The sequence below is a fragment of the Eschrichtius robustus genome, chromosome 7 (genome assembly GCF_028021215.1).
Source record: "Eschrichtius robustus isolate mEscRob2 chromosome 7, mEscRob2.pri, whole genome shotgun sequence".
NCBI lineage: Eukaryota > Metazoa > Chordata > Mammalia > Artiodactyla > Eschrichtiidae > Eschrichtius > Eschrichtius robustus.
In genome coordinates, this window is record NC_090830.1 from 123576219 (window position 1) to 123588650 (window position 12432).

The following is a 12432-nucleotide window of genomic DNA, read 5'->3' on the forward strand; positions in this document are numbered from 1 at the left end:
CTGTCCAAAATCACTCAGGAATTAGTGACATAGCTGAGCCTGGAGCTTCTTGATCATCGTCCAGGGACCCTCCTCCTTCTCAAATCTCCCTCCAGTGTCTGCTGGTATCTCAGGTAAAACCACACCCAGAGAAGTGGCCTTAGGACGCCTCCGATGCTTAGCGAGGTTTCAATTAAAACCACACCAGAAAAAAACTGAAACCATTTCCACTAAGATCAGGAACAAGAAAAGGTTGCCCACTCTCACCACTATTATTCAACATAGTTTTGGAAGTGTTAGCCACAGCAATCAGAGAAGAAAAAGAAATAAAAGGAATCCAAATTGGAAAAGAAGAAGTAAAGCTGTCACTGTTTGCAGATGACATGATACTATACATAGAGAATCCTAAAGATGCTACCAGAAAACTCCTAGAGCTAATCAATGAATTTGGTAAAGTAGCAGGATACAAAATTGATGCACAGAAATCTCTTGCATTTCTATACACTAATGACGAAAGATCTGAAAGTGAAATTAAGAAAACACTCCCGTTTACCATTGCAACAAAAAGAATAAAAGACCTAGGAATAAACCTACCTAAGGAGACAAAAGACCTGTATGCAGAAAATTATAAGACACTGATGAAAGAAATTAAAGATGATACAAATAGATGGAGAGATATACCATGTTCCTGGATTGGAAGAATCAACATTGTGAAAATGACTCTACTACCCAAAGCAATCTGCAGATTCAATGCAATCCCTATCAAACTACCACTGGCATTTTTCACAGAACTAGAACAAAAAATTTCACAATTTGTATGGAAACACAAAAGACCCCGAATAGCCAAAGCAATCTTGAGAACGAAAAATGGAGCTGGGGGAATCAGGCTCCCTGACTTCAGACTATATTACAAAGCTACAGTAATCAAGACAGTTTGGTACTGGCACAAAAACAGAAATATAGATCAATGGAACAGGATAGAAAGTCCAGAGATAAACCCACGCACATATGGTCACCTTATCTTTGATAAAGGAGGCAACCATATACAGTGGAGAAAAGACAGCCTCTTCAATAAGTGGTGCTGGGAAAATTGGACAGGTACATGTAAAAGTATGAAATTAGAACACTCCCTGGCACCATGCACAAAAATAAACTCAAAATGGATTAAAGACCTAAGTGTAAGGCCAGACACTATCAAACTCTTAGAGGAAAACATAGGCAGAACACTCTATGACATACATCACAGCAAGATTCTTTTTGACCCAGCTCCTAGAGAAATGGAAATAAGAACACAAATAAACAAATGGGACCTAATGAAACTTAAAAGCTTTTGCACAGCAAAGGAAACCATAAACAAGACCAAAAGACAACCATCAGAATGGGAGGAAATATTTGCAAATGAAGCAACTGACAAAGGATTAATCTCCAAGATTTACAAGCAGCTCATGCAGCTCAATAACAAAAAAACGAACAACCCAATCCAAAAATGGGCAGAAGACCTAAATAGACATTTCTCCAAAGAAGATATACAGATTGCCAACAGACACATGAAAGAATGCTCAACATCATTAATCATTAGAGAAATGCAAATCAAAACTACAATGAGATATCATCTCACACTGGTCAGAATGGCCATCATCAAAAAATCTAGAAACAATAAATGCTGGAGAGGGTGTGGAGGAAAGGGAACCCTCTTGCACTGTTGGTGGGAATGTAAATTGATACAGCCACTATGGAGAACAGTACGGAGGTTCCTTAAAAAACTACAAATAGAACTACCATACGACCCAGCAATCCCACTACTGGGCATATACCCTGAGAAAACCATAGTTCAAAAAGAGTCATGTACCACAATGTTCACTGCAGCTCTATTTACAACAGCCAGGACATGGAAGCAACCTAAGTGTCCATCATCGGATGAATGGATAAAGAAGATGTGGCACATATATGCAATGGAATATTACTCAGCCATAAAAAGAAATGAAATGGAGGTATTTGTAATGAGGTGGATGGAGTTAGAGTCTGTCATACAGAGTGAAGTAAGTCAGAAAGAGAAAAACAAATACAGTATGCTAACACATATATATGGAATCTAAGGAAAAAAAAAAAAAAAGGCCATGAAGAACCTAGTGGCAGGACGGGAATAAAGACACAGACCTACTAGAGAATGGACTTGAGGATATGGGGAGGGGGAGGGGTGAGTTGTGACAGGGTGAGAGAGTGTCATGGACATATATACACTACCAAATGTAAAATAGATAGCTAGTGGGAAGCAGCCGCATAGCACAGGGAGATCAGCTTGGTGCTTTGTGACCACCTAGAGGGGTGGGATGGGGAGGGTGGGAGGGAGGGAGACGCAAGAGGGAAGAGATATGGGAACACATGTATATGTATAACTGATTCACTTTGTTATAAAGCAGAAACTAACACACCATTGTAAAGCAATTATACTTCAATAAAGATGTTTAAAAATAAATAAATAAATAAATAAATAAAACCTGTTGAGATAAAAAAAAAAAAAAAAACAAAACCACACCAGAGCTCCAGCCTTCACCAGGATGATACTTGTGTAATTTCCCAGGTTTACTGGACTGGTGGCTCCCCCCCAAAGATATATCCACATCAAATCTCTGGAACCTGTCAATGTTTGGAGAAAGGGTCTTTACAGATGTAATTAAGCTAAGGATCTTGAGAGGAGGGAATCATCCTGAATGATCCGGGTGGACCTCAAATCCAATGACAAGTGACCTTCTAAAAGAAAGGCAGAGGGAGGTTTGACACAGAGAGGAGAGGACACAGAGTTGAAGGCTCTGTGGAGATGGAGACAGGGATGAGGGTTATGTAGCCACGGCCACTAGGACCTGGAGAGGCAAGGAAGGACCCTCCCCTAGCCTTTGGAGGGAGCACAGCCCCTGCCAACACCTCAGTTTGGGACTTCTGGCCTCCAGAACTGTGAGACAATAAGTTTCTGCGGTTTTAAGCCACCACTGTTACAAAAGACACAGGGAACTAATAATACATTTATAACCTCTATGGATAAAATCAATCAGAAACATAACAAAAAAAATCAAAGATCACAGAATGGATAGGCAAACTGTGGTACATCCATACAATGGAATATTATTCAGCCTGAAAAAGGAAGGAAATACTGTCACATGCTACAACATGGATGAACCTCGAGGACATTATACTAAGTGAAGTAAGCCCATCAGTGGAAAACACAAATACTGTATGATTCCACCTATATGAGACACTCAGAGTGGTCAAATTCATAGAGACAGAAAGTAGAGTGGTCACTGCCAAGGACTGTGGGGAGAGGGGAATGGGGAGTTACTGTTTAATAAGTACAGATTTCAAAGTCATAAAGAGTTATGGAGATGGATGGTGGTGATGGTTGCACAACTTTATGAATCTATGTAATACACTGAACTGTACACTTAAAAATGGTTAAGATGGTACCTTTTATGTTATGTGGATTTTACCATAATGTTAAAAACAGGAAAAAAAAAACACCCCAAAAAGCAAGGATTACAGTATTTACAACAAATCCAGAATCATCATGCTTTACCTACAGTGGGTCAGAGAATAAAAGGCAGAGGGAGGAGGGCAGAGTTTTGTGCTGGGAACCCAGCCAGGCTGACTCACGAGCTGTCACATGTCAGCTGTTCATTGTGCAGCACATTTTTCTAGATCACACACCCATCTGAGAGGGATGGCACGCCCACTGGGTGGGTCTTGAATCTGCCCAGAACCCCGCTGCAACCTGCTCCCAAAAGCCCCACCTCTGCGGGTCTGTGTGGAAAGCGTCCCAGGCTTCGTCCTCATCAATGGCCCTCACGGAGGCCTGAAGCCAATTGGGTGAGGGGCCCTCACAGCCCCTGCAAACACTGGAATACCCGGGCCTCCAGGGAGAAACCAGAGTAAGCAGATGTGTCTTCAAAACAGCATGTTCTTGCATCTAGTTTTACTGTAGAGATTCCTTCCTACAGCTGTTGAACTAAATCTGAAGATAATCAACACCCCTCACCAGCCCTTTTGCCTCCCTAACTCTTCTCGGGGGACACAGTCCCACATTTGGCCTGAGGAGATAGCTGCTTCCATCCACGCTGTCTACAAATGTGGTGCTCAAGCTGGGGGCTGCGTTCACTGTCTTCCCGCCTCTCTTGCTATAGTTCTGGTGTTTTAGTTATTTGTTTATTATTGAATTAGAATCGACAGACAATATTCTATTAGTTTTAGGAGTACAACACAGTGATTCGGTGTTTTTACACATGGTTCTTCACGGTAAGTCTACACTCCATCTTGTTTTAAAATGAAATTTCCTAATTGCTCCCAACTCTACAGGTTTATTTCAGACCTGTGCAGCAGATCAAACTTGGGAAGCCAAGGAAATGCTGTAAGGCCCCACTCAGGGCTCCTCACTCTGTGGAGGGACGAGGGGCACATTCAGAGGACAGGCGAGGACTACTGTACTTTGTGTCTTGGGATGAGACTGCTGGATTTTAAGCTACCCTCTGGATGGGTCACATGCATCTTCTCCAATAGCTTTCCTAGGGATGTGCATCACCCTGGGCCCCAAAGCCAGCCTCGAAGTATCCTTGGGCTGGCAATAAAAGCCTTATTGGAAAGGCCATGAAAACTCCTCCTCGTCCCCCGGCTGTGTGTGTGTGTGGTGGTGGGCATCTACTTCTTAGGTGTCACTCCAGCTAGTGCCACCACTGTTTGGTGTCCAAAGCTCTCCTAACTGGCCTCCCTGTCTCCACCATTTTTTAAAAAAATTGAGGTGAAATTCACATAACATAAAATTAACCATTTTAAAGGGAACAATTCCGTGACATTTAGGACATTCACAAGGTTGTGCAACCACCACCTCTATCTAGTTCCAAAACATTTTCATCGCCCCAAGGGGGTACCAATAAGCAGCTACTCCCCATCCCCCGTCCCTACCCCGAACTCCAGGCAACCACCAATCTGCTTTCTCTCTCTAGGGGTCGATCTCCTCTGTATATTTCATCTAAATGGAAGCATACAGTGTGTGGTCTTTCATGACCGGCTTCTACCACTTGGCATAATGTTTTCAAGGTTCATGCATGTTGTAGCCTGTATCAGAATTCTTTCCTTTTAAAGGCTGAACGATATTCCATTGTCTATATATACTACATTGTGTTTATCCATCCATCCATGGACTCCTGGGCTGTTTTCCCTTCTGCCTGGTGGGAGCAGAGCTGCCGTGAACATGGGGGCACACGCATGCATTTGAGGACACCCACCTATTCTTCACACAACAGTCTGATCCAGCCACATGACACTCTAGCCACAATCACTTCAACGCTTCGCACCACTCTTAGGGTAAAGCCAAACTCCTGAATGTGACTTTCGAGGTCCTCACGCTCGGGCCCCTCCCATTCCTCCAGCATCATCTCTCTCAGCCGTGCTCCTGCCCAAACGACTTTGTTTCTTGGGTGTGCTGTGCTTGTGCTTGCCTCTGAGCCTCTGCCATTGCTGTTCCTTCTTCCCGAAACACCCTTGCCCTGAGTCAGAGGCAACCGCATTGACAACACGCACTTCCTTATCTCCCAAATCCGATTAGCTGGAGTAGGTCTCAGCACAGAGCCAATGTCAGCCCCCCTCTGCACTTCACAGACAGGAAGGCATTGCAGAGCTTGCTGTGGGATTAGGAAGGCTACCCCGAACTTGGTAAAATCCCACAGAAGCTGCCCAGTGACACCTTGGGGGACTCTCGGATTCAGTCCTGGGTCCCTGAAACACACCCTGCTGGGAAGTTTGAATGAGATGAAGTGGATTCAGTGCCCTGGTGTCTTGCTGAAGCGATGTGACAAGTTGTTCAGCCACCTTCCAAGGACTCCACCGGGCGTCCTGACTCACCTCTGCTCAGCGCACGTTCTCCGCCCTGAGACGCGGGACGGGTGTGAGGCAATCTCTACTTCTTCCATGGGAATGTGCTAACACCCCACAGGCCTACGAGAAGCCAGGCAGTGACTCTCTGGCCTCTGGCCTCATGTCCACAGGTGGCCCCGGCCCAGGAGGAGCTCGGCTCAGCCCAGAGGCAGAAGCTGGTGGGGCCGCTGCTGAGAAAGCAGGAACCACGCTCCCTGGTGCAAGGCAGTCACACCTGAACTTGACAGGCTTCGGCTCAGCCTGGACCACAGGGCGTTCTGGGTCACACAGGATGTGGTTCTCTAAGGGTGGGGAAGTCTACGCCCTCACCTCCAATGACTCTTTCTTCTCTTAGCTTCCATGTGGGGCCTCTGCTCCCTGAGTCTGTACGCTCCCACGAGTACACACAAGGGCGCACACGTGTACACGCACACACGGACATGCGGGCACGCAGGCGCACGGGTGTACCACCCACACGTGTGGCTCTAGCACGCTCTTCATTTCCTCTTTTCTGACTTCTAAAACAAAGAACAGTTTAATATAACCTTTCCTACTACATAATTCCTAACAGACTCTTTCTCATTCTTTCTTTCCCTCAAATTCCCCATCCTTCCAATTTCCACACGAGCACTCAGTAGGCACTGCCTGAGACGACAGCACCACACAGTAGGTCTCTAAGCGATTTGTCATCTACAACTACTCTTTCCTCCACATGTGAGAAGAGGATGGAAAATAATGGGGAAAGAGACCCCCGTGTATTTTCCAGGGCCTTGAGGAAGATGACGGGAGCTTTGAGGGAAGTCCGTCTGTCACTTACCTCCAGGACCTTGCCGGTGATAAACTGGTGGCAGGCTTCACATCTCACCCCGAAGAGCCCCTGGTAGTCCTTTTCGCAGTACGGAGCTCCATCCCTGCAGGACAAAGAGCGTCAGCTCCCGAGAAGGCCGAGGGCAGGAAGGACAGCCAGACCCCATTTCCCTCCGCCCTCCTGCACAGAGCGGTAGCAGAAGCTGTTTCTCTCCCACCCAGCACTCACGTGTCTGGAGACCTGGTCAGACAGGGTCAAAGCCCACAAAACCAAATGATCCAGGGAGAACGCTGAGGTTCTCCAAGCCACGTGGAAATAACAGCCAAAGGGTTATGGCTGCTGATTCCCGGACCGCCTCAGACCTAACTAGCAAAAACCTGGAGTCTCTCTTGCAGCACCAGGCCAGATGGGCTTCAGCTGTGGTCCCAGGGTCCCTCTTCCTCATCCCCCACCAGCTCACTGACTCGTATGCCAGAGTGTCCCAACAGCATGGAGACGCCATCCCCTTAGCCCTCAGGGGCCCTAGGGGTCCAGGGCCTCTCATTCAGCCTCCTGCAACCTCCTTCATTTCCCTCAGGACTCAGTGAAAAATATCATGTTCTATGTGTGCCACCGCATGGAAGAGTTAAAACGTGCCACTTCAGACAGCCCAGTTACCTAGCGCTGCACAGCCGTCAGTGTTAAAGGCCGCGCATTTCTCTCTTCTTGCTTTGGCTGTGCATGAGAATCACCTGTGCAGTTTCTCCCTGGTGTTTGCTTCACCCCAGACCTGCAGAACTGGATCTCTAGGGGGTGGGGCCTAAGCTACTTCTTTTGTTTGTTTCACTATATTCCTGCGTTAAATTCATTAAAATTTTTTTTGAATAGGTGCTGGTTGGAGACCATTTTTTAAAGTGGATAGGGGACAATTTTCCCTCACTGCTACTGGACCCTCCCCCCGCTCCATGCTCATTCTTTCCTCCTTAATTTTTTTTCTTTTTTGGCCTGGTTGCACGGCATGTGGAACCTTAATTCCCTGACCAGGGATCAAACCCCACGCCCACTGCAGTGGAAGTGCGGAGTCTTAACCACTGGACCACCGAGGAAGTCCCTCCTCCTTAATTTGAAAGGTAACCACTGTATCTAGTTTTTCCAGGTTACATTAAACAAAAACAAAAACTTCACCTGCTTTATTATCTACACCAGCATCTGACTCTAATGAACCTATTTCCTGGTGGTCCTAATGGGCTCCGTGCCTAGACCCTGAGTGTTTTTTTGGGGGGCGGGGCGGGGTCTACAAATATGTCTGAGACCTGGAAGGAGGGTAAAGGTTTACTAGTTCCAAATCGGAAAAAAAAATTAGCAAAAGTAAAATTACTAAATGCTTAATTGGTTACAACATACAGCCTACAGTTATGTCAGCTTCATTGTTACATTAGGCAATGATGAGTATTTCATTAAACTTATAGTAGGCAACAACAGAAGAATAAAATTCTCTTCAAAAGTTTTATAGCAAAAAGTTCATATTGATTGTGGGATGTGAATGTTTTTCATTATGTCTGATGGGATGGGGTGGAGACCCGGAGAGCAGGGCCTACAGAGGGCCCAAGACGGCCCCATCCCTGCTGAAAGGATCCACGCCCCAGGCCCCAGTCTTACTTGCTGATGTACTCCCCGGTGAGGACCTTCCCGCAGGACTTGCATTTAAAGCAACCCAAGTGCCACTGCTTTTCCAGAGCCAGAAGCGCCTGCCCATTCTTGATATCTCGTCCACAGCCAGCACAATCTGGAAAAAAGCAGCCACCAGTGGTTACTCCACGTTTGTTTTGCTAAATCCAAGCATGAAGGCCTGCTCCGAACCCCAGCGTGCACCCATCACACCCTCAATAAATATTTACTTAAGCACAATTTCATTCCGCGTTTTCTCCCTGCACGAAACCTTCCCCAGCAGACTCGCAGGCCCCATCCTCACACAGGATGGGAACGTCATAAACCTCCGTGGATCCAAGGGCATGGAGGTCCTTCATCACTTTATTTCCTTGGGGGCGATTTAAATACCCTCTGAGCTCCAGCCGGCCCAGAGAATATTTAATTATAGCGTCTTGGCTGTGATTTTAAGAAAGCTCTCATCGGCCTTTATTAATTGAGGGCCCATGTGAGTAGCTAGGCACCCCATGCTGGATGCCTCTCTAACACTATGTACGGGACTCTTGGAAGGCTGCCCGTAAGTCTCATTTTTGTAAACAGGACTCTACTTCCTTATCAGCCTAAACCAGACTTTGGAAGATTTGTGATCATCAATTCAATGGCTCTTAATTCCTTAGCTTTCAATTCTCCGTGACAGGCTCCTGTGAAGCAGATAGAGGAGAACGTGTTTCTTCATGGTAAAGAGTGTGGGCCCTGGAATGAGACGACCTGGTTCTGCACCCCAGCTCATGTTGGCTAGCCACGTGACCCAGGCCGGTTCTCCCCTTTTCTAAGTCTTGGTTTCCTCATATGAAAGCCAGGATGCTATTAGTGCCTGTCTCAAGTTCTCTGATGAGGAATCAATGAAATAAAGGACTTAGAGCTCTATAAACATTTGCTATTATTACAATTGCCCTTATTCTGATTATTAAAAACATAGTTGTTAGGGAAATGGAATATTTAAGAGAACCCAGAAGAATGTACAGGCGTACCCCATTTTATTGTGTTTCACTTTATTGTGCTTCAAATATAATGCGAATTGAAGGTCTGTGGCAACCTTACCTCAATCAAGTCTATTGGCGCCATCTTTTCAAAAACATTTGCTCACTTCATGTCTCTTCTGACATGTCTCACATGTCATGTCTCATGTGTCATTTTGGTAATTCTCCCAATTTTTCAAACTTTTTCATTATTATTATGTTTGTTATGGTGATCTGTGATCAGTGATCTTCGATATTCCCGCTAAGACTCGTTGAAGGCTCAGATGATGGTTAGCATTTTTCAGCAATAAGGTATTTTCTAATTCAGGTATGTACATTGCTTCTTTACACAGAACGTTTTGCACACTTAATAGACTACAGAATGGTGTAAATATAACTTCCATACGCACTGGGGAACCAAAAAAGTTCATGTGACTCATTTTATTGCTGTATTTGCTTTATTATGGTGGTCTAGAACTGATCCCACCGAACAGGCAGTATCTCCGAGGTCTGCCTGTAAATTGGTACAACCTTTCTGTAAAGCAATTTCTGTAAAATCAACGTACCTGAGAAAGTGAAGGAAAGCACTGTTGGCACGTTGCTCATGAGGTCCCCAACTGATCATAAAAAACACTCACGGAATAAAGAAATGTGCCTCTCGGTACACAAAACGATTACACACACCCCTTTTCTGACCACATCTGTGACTGCTGCTCCTGTACTAAGAATGATATTTCTAGCCTAACTTGAATTCTCTCTCCTTCTAGAAAAACTTCCCTAACAGTACCCAGCACAAGCCCAAATCCTATAAAAAGTTCCTCTAAATGTCATCCAGAGATAGCTCACAATTCTTCTCGTTTTCTCCCTTGCTGTGGTTTGTTAAGTACACTTGATTTTTTTTTTTTATTGATTACAGGTGTGCTTCTGGTGACCTCTGGTCAGTGGGTATTTACATAACCTTTATATTCAGCAATTTCATGTCTAAGATTTTATTCTACAAATAAATTTGCAAAAGAATGTGCATGTGAGTGTATGTGTATGTCCAACCCCTGAAGAATATATATTCATCCTCTACCGCAGTTTTGTAACAATAAAGCTGAAAATAGCCTATGTGGACATTAATGAGAAACTGGTTACATTGATTACAGTATGGTCAATAATGGAATACTACATACCACTGAAACGAATGAGGTAGATTTGTGTGCTGACATGGAAAGATGTCCAAAATAGATTGAGTAAAAAAAAAAGCAAGCTGTAAAACAGTATGCATAACATAAGCTCATATTTTTTTATCACGAGAATGTAAAAAAATGCTCAGCAAAATATTTATAAAGTTAAAAGTATATCTACTATACAAGTTATGAATATTGCAGATTAGAATTTCTTTAATCATAGCCCACTATAAGCTGAGTGTATATTATATGGTCACAAAGCGTTACATGTTTTTTTTAAAAGCTGGGATTTACACGATTCCCAGCAACTCACCAAAAATCTTTCAAAGGGGACCACTCATCTGGTAGTTTACCATAAAGATCAAAATGGGGCTTCCTTGGTGGCGCAGCGGTTGAGAATCTGCCTGCCAATGCGAGGGAACACGGGTTCGAGCCCTGGTCTGGGAGGATCCCACATGCTGCAGAGCAGCTGGGCCCGTGAGCCACAATTACTGAGCCTGCGCGTCTGGAGCCTGTGCTCCACAACGGGAGAGGCCGCGATAGTGAGAGGCCCCCGCTTGCCGCAACTGGAGAAAGCCCTCGCACAGAAACGAAGACCCAACACAGCCAAAATAAATAAATTAATAAATTTAAAAAAAAGAAAGGAAGGCCATGATATTTGCTCATAAATACAATTTTTAAAGGTCAGGAGCACAATATGGATTTAAGATGAAGTGGCAGGTTTTAATCCAAGTGAACTGAAAATTTTCTTCATTCTTCTGATTAGATTATGCCCACTAGGTGGCAATAAGGATTTAAAATAATACGGAAGATGCTGGTTGATAGAATTCTTAAAGCAGAAAATAAACTTTAGAGATGGGTTTTCAATTCTACAACTGAAGACAGGCTCAAGAAGGTCGGTGGGGCTGTTTGGTATCTCCCCTGCATAGCACTGGGGTTGAGGGAGCTCAAAGGTGAGGGGACGGCGAGAGGGCTGGCTTTAGGATTAGGAACGCTTGGGTTCTAATTCGGAAAAGTTATTCTCTCTGACCCCTCATTTCTTCATCTGGGAAATGCTGACCCACTTCTCAGGTTGCTGCGAGGAAGAAGAGAAAGTCTGCGTCATGAAGTGCTTCATATAACACTTAGAATGCCTGGTACCTGTTGGGCGCTCCACGTGGTTCCCCTTTCCTTGGTAGCAGCCGATGGGACTAGAAACCAGGTTTCTTGATTCTGTCTTGGTCTTTTTATAAGCACATTAATGCCCAGATACCCCAGAGCTCTGACAGCAGCTGAGACAATTTGAGTGCAATAATGACCTCTCTGATCATTCTGCACTGAGGGCTTTGGTGAACCAGGCACCGTGTGAGCGTTTTATAGACATGGCATAGTTGTTTTGAAACAGTAGTTGTTTTTCACAATCTTTATTATTCCTCACAGTCATGGAGTCAAACTGCCTTGCAGTCTGGAAGCCTCTGACCTCACAGGTGGTGTCCTGAACCTCTCAGATCCTCTACACCCTGCAGTGTTCCACGGAGGGCACATGTTCTTCAACTGACCTTGATTATGTTTCATGAAGAAGCATTCACCGAGTGTGACCACCTAGAGCCAGCCAGCTGGTGAAACTGGGCTGGAAGTAAAGGCTGGGGATGAGCCGCCTTCATCCCAAACCTTAAGACATAAATCAAGCAAATCAACAAAGATGGCCTCCTGGAAAGTAGGATACTGGCCCAGCTGATTCAAAGTATTCCAGTGTATTCCACAGAGGTTACACATTCGTTCCTCTCTGGACAAAACTTTATACTCTCCTTAATCCTGATGTCATGCTGGGGAAAGTGGAAAAGATGCGGAGATAAAAAGATTTGTGCTGATGGTTTGTGTCTCCTATGCTCGTTCCAACTAAGCTCTTTTATAAAGAACAAAATGTCCTCGTCTCTATCTTCCTGTTTTT

At 44.8% G+C, this 12432-nt stretch overlaps 1 protein-coding gene across 1 annotated transcript in view; it reads right to left on the reverse strand.

Moving 5' to 3' along the window:
- ABLIM1 (actin binding LIM protein 1) overlaps positions 1–12432 on the reverse strand; it is a 183862-nt gene that overhangs the window by 92958 nt on the left and 78472 nt on the right. The window contains exons 5-6 of the mRNA XM_068548618.1: positions 8324–8450; positions 6695–6788 (exon numbers count right to left, since the gene is read on the reverse strand). Coding sequence (XP_068404719.1) covers positions 6695–6788; positions 8324–8450 — 221 coding nt within the window. The remainder of the gene's footprint in view (positions 1–6694; positions 6789–8323; positions 8451–12432) is intronic.